General features: G+C 44.6%; 1 protein-coding gene across 1 annotated transcript; it reads left to right on the forward strand.

Annotated features, from left to right (window-relative positions):
- The first annotated feature begins 5114 nt into the window (after positions 1-5114).
- On the forward strand, positions 5115-5435 carry LOC124647574 (non-specific lipid-transfer protein 2P-like). Its single transcript, XM_047187495.1, has one exon. It carries the CDS (start codon positions 5115-5117, stop codon positions 5433-5435), a length of 321 nt encoding a protein of 106 aa, XP_047043451.1.
- Positions 5436-7363: the final 1928 nt, after the last annotated feature.

Consider the following 7363-nt stretch of genomic DNA (forward strand, 5'->3'; position numbering starts at 1 on the left):
ACTACAGGCACACAGCTATTGGTTTTCTTTTAAATGTATGGATGAATGTAAATATGATGTAGTATGATACTCAAGGTTACTTCGGTGTGCCTGCAAAAGGTCAACGGATGACAAAAGTGTTAAACTGTTTCAAATGTTGAATTGGTCTTCTAAATTTAATAAAATTGCATGGTAATTATCGTTTTAAATTAGAGGAACAAAAAGATATGTGAACATTAAGTCAAATTGTATGTTGAGGTGTAGCGAAAATGTGACCTGGAAATTGATACATACAGGTTGAAGGATTGTAATATGTGGATCACAATGAAAAGCTTGTGGGATACATGTTGCACAAATGAAGACGTGCCCACATACACGCTAACTAGTTCGTTTAAAATATTTATCAAAAAATTTGTGAGATTTGGCCAAATTTTGGTGAAATTTAAAGCATGACCGTTTGGTGGCAGATTTGCCATCAAGCACCTTAATCCTCAATTTGAACCCCTATGCAATAGGTTACAACTAGAGTTGGTGGTTTGTGCAAAACATAGGTAAACTCTGTGCAAGAGATAAAGAAATAGTGGGTGAATTGTGCAATTTCCTCCCTTCCATGTGGGACAAGGCACAACTGTTAATAGTGTGTACGTAGCTAGTTGTCCACGGATACCCAATTATCCTCAGCAATACTCTACAACTTAATTGCCCACATTTAGGGCTGTCAAAAATATTCGAGCTCGACAAACAGTTTGTGTTCGATTCGTTCTAGGCTCGGCTTGAATTCGGCTCGAGAGCTAAACAAACCGAGCTCAAACCAGGTTTAGAGCTCGCGAGCCTGGTGAGCTCGAGCTCAAACAGTTCGTTCTGCCTCGATATAACATGTCTGCTACACGTTCCAGCTTGTTTTGTTTGGAAATAACTGCATGGTCAAAGGGTCATTCAAGCGTGATTCCTATACACCGCACTGGTCGGTGCCGACCGGACACCGCACACCCCTATTTGGGCCAGGCCCATTACGGCGCTGGGTTTTGCTTCATCTGGTTTTTCCTTTTTCTGTGCGGTTTTTCTACCTGGTTTTCGTTTTTTGACCGGTTTTCTTCTTTTATTCTTTCAAAATATATTTATATTTTCGGAAAATGTTCAAATTCTAAAATTGTTCAGATTCAAAATTTGTTTTAATTTTGAAAATTGTTCGGATTCGAAAATTGTTCAGATTTCGAAAAAAAATTAGTTTCGAAAATTATTCAAATTTCAAAAATTGTTTAGATTCAAAAATTGTTCAGATTTGAAAACTGTTCAAATTTCAAAAAAAATCAGATTCGAAAATTGTTCAAATTTCAGAAATTGTTGAGATTCGAAAATTGTTCAGATTCAAAAATTGTTCAAATTTCGAAAATTGTTCAGATTTCGAAAATTGTTCAAAATATTAAGCTCAAAAAATTGTTGAATTGGAAAATTGTTTAGATTCGAAAAATGTTCATAATATTCAGATTAAGAAAATTAAGTGGGCCGGCCCAGAAAAAACAAACTAAGTGAAACAGCAAAGGAGAAGAAGAAAGAAGAGAAAACTAATGGGCCGGCCCACTAGCCCCGCCTGGGGTGTGCGGCACCTTCTTCGCTGCCGACCTGCTCGGCGTATAGCATCTCCCTCATTCAAGCCAGGCACTATTTCTCCAGTCCTATCACGTTATCCATGACAACAACTACATGCTGGAAAGCTAGATGGCCCTTTGCTGCCCAGGCAAATTAGCCCAGTATGGCCCAAGACGCAAGTTACAGCGGATCCCAGTGTATAATTTAGTACCACCTCGCTTGCTGATGGATACAGAAGGTGGAGCTGCAGCTATATAAAAGAGGCCGCGGCACTATGCCAGCAAATCGTACGATTCATGTGGCCACAAATACACACGCTGTACGAAAATTTTAAGACAAAATTTTTTATCGAGCTTTCAAGGCTTGGCGAGCATTCGACAAGTCGAGCTCGAACTCATCTACAAGCTCGCGAGCCGAGCTCGAGCTCAGCATTTAGCTCGCGATGCAAATCGAGCTCGAGCCGAGCCTGCCTATATTCGCTCGAGTTCGGCTCGTTGACAGCCCTACCCACATTAACATTCACGTGGTAAAGAAATGGCACCATATATCAACAATAGCTGCCAATGAATTTCTGGCGCGAAGCACACGTTAGTGAGGACGGCGTCGTCCCTGCAACAGGCGGTGGCCATGGTGCATGCTGCCCTTCTCCCTTGGCCGCAAGGGCGGCGTGTAGTCGGTGGCCGAAGGTCGCGACACGGGGCTGCTCCGCTGGCCCTGCTCCGATTTGAAGAAGATGCCTCCCGAGCCTGCTCTATTCATCCCGGTTCTCGGTGGTCTATGGCTCTTTGATCGCCGGATCTTGGTGCCCTAAGCGAGACGGGTTGGTGCGGGAGGTGTTGGGGGGAACCGTTGGTCAGCGTTGCTGGCCGCGACGAGGACGATGCCGCTGGCATCATGCTCCTTATCGAAGGCCTCGTCGAGGTACCATCCTGGACTATCTCTCCTTTGCATGGGCGAAGCCCATGGTTCTCCTTGCGGACGGCGACGGCGTTGCGATGCCGTTCCCTTTCGTGAAGGCACTGTCTTGGGAATTGCAGAGGGTTGGTCGAGCAACAATCATGGCGTCCTATCTTGTTTGGTGCATCTTTGTCCAGCAACTTCAGGTTCGGTGTTGCGGTGGAGCCTTTGTTGGTGTTGTTCTCAGTGAAGCTTCCTATGCGTCTATGGTGGCTTCTCCCCTGGAAACGTAGTTCTTATGTTTCGGCCGTGTTCTTGGGGGAACTCTTTTGCCTCGCGAAGGTACGGCACCCTTCGTTGATTTTTCCTTCGTTGCAGCAACCACTCAAGCATTGCCTACACGTTATGGTCTCTACATGCAAATCAGCTAGGATGCAACAAGTTAATCATTCGATCAGATTGTCTGGAGGTGATACAGACTCCGAAGGAGGCTCTCTACAGCTACTGCGGCGGCTGACCCTCAACTATCGAAGATATTTGAATCTAGGCGACTACTTTTTCTTGAGTTCATTTTGAAGTTTGTCTTAAGGATGCACACTGTGTGCGCAAAAGAGTGCGGAACTCAACCAAATGTTTGGTTTAAGGATCTTCCTGGTTTTATAATTCCGTTGTTAATTGACAATGTAGTACCAGTATTTTGAGTGAGCATTTGGTGCACATGAGCACCAGTGCTCTTAGTTTTTTTAATATTTAATTAAAAAGTTATGTACCTGTATTTCAAAAAATCATTACATTTATTTCATGAATACATATATATGTTCCGAATACTCGTGAAAAGTTTCGGTAAAAGTAGCATTGTATTTTGAGCTACAGAGAAAAAAACAAATTTATAGCTACGTATAGGGACGTATATTTGTCAGAAATTTATCTTTTTTGTATAGCTCAAAATATAACATATTTTTCTACAAAATTTCTACCGTATCTTGGGAATGTTTATATGTATGTAGATATTTAATTTCAATATTTTTAGAATTCAAATAAGATGATTTTACAACACCAGGCTGGTGCTCATGTGCTAAAGACACTTCTCGCAGTATTTTGATCAATAAAGCTTGTAGTAGAATCCTGTTGCTTCATAAAAAAAACACGAGTCACTAATTTCGGTCAGTCTAGACATATTGGGTCAGCCAGGGGATCCTATGGATCGTTGAATAAGAGATGTTGAGCTGTTAAGGCTGAAAATCTTCGGCCGAAACCAACATACATATTTCCCAAATAGATGTAAAGAAAAATCTTTTACATAAGGAAATGGGCAAGAAAGCCAACCCAGTCGTGAGGATTCTATTTGCGAATAGAACCTTGAAATTAAGAGAAACATGGAACAGTACAAACACCTCAATAAAAATGAAAATTCCAACAAAATCTTTGAGATCATGAGATGCCCATTGTCTTCAACCTCCAAACCGTGTTGATGGCGTGTCGCTGCTGCCGCTCCTCCCTGTGTCGGCCTGAAATTGATGGTTGCTTAATTGCGTAGAAGATTGTGTCCTATCGTGTAATGTTTTGTTGAAAGGGCCAAAGACCACATGAGATGGAACATAAAACCACTAGTTTTGTTCCCTGGTTTAAATTTGGGTAGATTTGTTTACACAATTAAGCAGTAATCTAGTACTGATTTTTTCTCTAAAATTTTTCTGCAGCCAAACGGTAACCATACTTTTCGTTCAACCCTGAGAATATCGCTATTGTAGACCAAATCGGATAAAATTAAATGGTCAAAACTTGATTAATCGTCATGCAAATATCCATGGTATATCGAACGATGTAGTGGCTAGTCCTTCCATAGTTCCCAGCACTTTCAGCAAATATCCATGGTAGAAGACCAAGATTTCCAGTTCAATGCCCTCTGGAAAAAGAAATTACCACTAAAACAAACTTTGAGTTGAGTTCCACCACTCATTTAATTTTTTGGCGAATTCGAACCAAGCACCATGGTGATAGCACGGATTAAACTAACCACGGAGACGCCGCCTTCTTTGCATACATCTTAGGGTAAAATTACATTTCTCCAATTTGGAAAAAAATGAATTCAAAATTCATTTGAAAATTCTCCGATAGTAAAAGACCGAGATTCCGTCGAAGCCAGAGTTACCGGTGCCCTGTGGCAAATTGAAAAAAAAAAACTGACCGATGAAAAAACAAAACTTAGTCCAGTACACGCGAGCTAAACATCCAGCCAGCCATACTACTTCATGAGGATTAATTGTGCTTAGCGAACCGTCCGAAATCACAGGGTGTACTGTAGCCGTAGCTAGTTGTCCATGGATACCCAATTTTTCTCATCAACTCTACAACTTAATTGCCCACATTAACACCCCGTAGTAAAAAATGGCACCATATCAATAGCTGCCAAAGAATTTGCTGGCGCGAAGCACGCGTGAGGTGCGCGTATGCCCAAGACTCCAGTTCAGCAACGCCAGTGCATGCAAAACTACACGAGTCACGCAGCACGCATTGCCTCGCGCCCGCTCTCCCGGCCTATAAATACGAGCAACGCCCTTCGCATCTCAGTGTGCCACCAATTGCAGTCGCATCCATCTCAGAGTCACACTCGAGTCTTGATCTCGACGATTTCTTTGCAGAAGACAATGGCTAGGGCGGTGGCGATGTGCGCGGTGGTGGCGGTGGTGGTGGCGGTGATGATGGTGACAACATCGCCGGCGGCGGCGGCGAGGACGATGGCGTCGGCGGCGGACCAGGAGTGCGACGTGGGGAAGCTGATCGACTGCGGGCCGGCGATCATCGGCGGGACGCCGCCGTCGGACTCGTGCTGCTCGAACCTCAAGGCGCAGAAAGGGTGCTTCTGCCAGTACGCGAAGGACCCGAACTACTCCGACTACATCAACAGCCCCAACGCCCGCAAGACTCTTGACTCCTGCGGCATCACCCTCCCCACCTGTCCGCAGTAGAAACATGGTGTGTAGATACATCACACATACTGCGTGCTATTGTATCTCTCTGTGCGAATAAAAATATTGTTTGCGCGGGTGTGTGTTGATCGATTATGTCGCTTAATTTACATGACTGCGTGCGTTTGAGGCTTAATTTACATGGTGGGAAGTAAAAAAGATTATTGTCATGCATATATTACTAGCCTTGTTAATGCCTCTGTAGTGGGAAGTAACATAGCAGTATTATGCAAAGCTTTATTTATCAAGGTGCATTTTTATTTTATCTTGAATGTGCGATGACTAATTCCGTGCTAAATAAATTGTTTTCAAGATGACAATTGAATTTTTTTCTTAGACTAATTTACACGATGGACCTCAAGTTCGAGTTGTGAGGTCTTCAGCCTTCCATGGAGGAAACTCCATAGGATCTAGAACAGAGATTAAACTGCTTAACAGCAAATTTAATAGCTAAGGTCCATAAGCCAGTGATGACGTGTGGGCTTCCAAGTGTCATCAATTAGCCTTTTCTCAAAGGTTTTAAAATAATATGAAAAATCCCAAAGTTTGAAACAATAAAACTAACAAATATGAAAAAGGTTGACACAATTCAGCTCATTTGATTAAAATATTTATCAAATTTTTGTGAGATTTGGCCAAATTTTGGTGAAATTTAAACCATGACCGTTTGGTGGCAGATTTGCCATCGAGCACCTTAATCCTCAATTTGAACCCCTACGCAACAGGTTACACCTAAAGCTGGTGGTTTGCGCAAAACATAGATAAACTCTGTGCAAGAGAGATAGCAATAGTGGGTGGATTGTGTAATTTCCTCCCTTCTATGTGGGACAAGGCACAACTGTTAACAGTGTGTACGTAGCTAGCTGTCCACGGATACCCAATTATCCTCATCAATACTCTACAACGTAATTGCCCACATTAACATCACGTGGTAAAGAAATGGCACCATATATCAACGATAGCTGCCAAAGAATTTCTGGCACGAAGCACATGTTAGTCAGGACGACGTCGTCCCTGCACCAGGCGGTGGCCATGGTGCGTGCTGCCCTTCTCCCTTGGCCGCAAGGGCGGCGTGGAGTCGGTGGCCGAAGGTCGCAACACGAGGCTGCTCCGCCGGCCCTGCTCTAGATTTGAAGAAGATGCCTCCCGAGCCTGCTCTATTCATCCCGGTTCTCGGTGGTCTATGGCTCTCTGCTCGCCAGAGCTTGATGCCTAAGCAGACGGGTTGGTGCGGGAGGTGCTGGGGGAACCCTTGGTCAGCGTTGCTGGCCACGACGAGGACGACGCCGCTGGCGTCATGCTTCTTCTCGAAGGCCTCGTCGAGGTACCATCCTGGACTATCTCTCCTCTGCATGGGTGAAAGCCCTTGGTTCTCCTTGCCGACGGCGATGGCATTGAGACGCCGTTCCCTTTCTTCAAGGCACTGTCTTGGGAACCGTAGAGGGTTGGTCGAGCAGCAATCGTGGCGCCCTATCTTGTATGGTGCATATTTGTCCAGCAGCTTTGGGTTCGGTGTTGCGGTGGAGCCTTTGTTGGTATTGTTCTCAGTGATGCGTCTCTAGTGGCTTCTCCCCCGGTAGCGTAGTTCTTTTGTTTCCGTCGTGTTCTTGGGGGAACTCTTTTGCCTCCCAAAGGTACGGCGCCCTTCTATCTAGGCAAGGGATATAGGGTCCTTTCCGGAGGTGAAGACGGTGGAGCTTGCGGCTTGCTGTCCGGCTAGAGCAGATGATGGCATGCTCCCGAAGGCCTCCCCCAAGACCTCACCGCCTTCCTGGTGTCCTCTTAGCATCGAGCTATGGTCTAGGTGTTTCAAGCCGTGCTTTTCTCACGCATCCGCAGTTTACTTGTGTTGTTTGTCCTATAAGTATAAGGAAAAAACTGGCAATCACCAGGGGATTGCTCGTGTTGCTTCCTCCGGCTTCTCCGTA

Source organism: Lolium rigidum, chromosome 4 (assembly GCF_022539505.1).
Source record: "Lolium rigidum isolate FL_2022 chromosome 4, APGP_CSIRO_Lrig_0.1, whole genome shotgun sequence".
Taxonomy (NCBI): Eukaryota; Viridiplantae; Streptophyta; class Magnoliopsida; order Poales; family Poaceae; genus Lolium; species Lolium rigidum.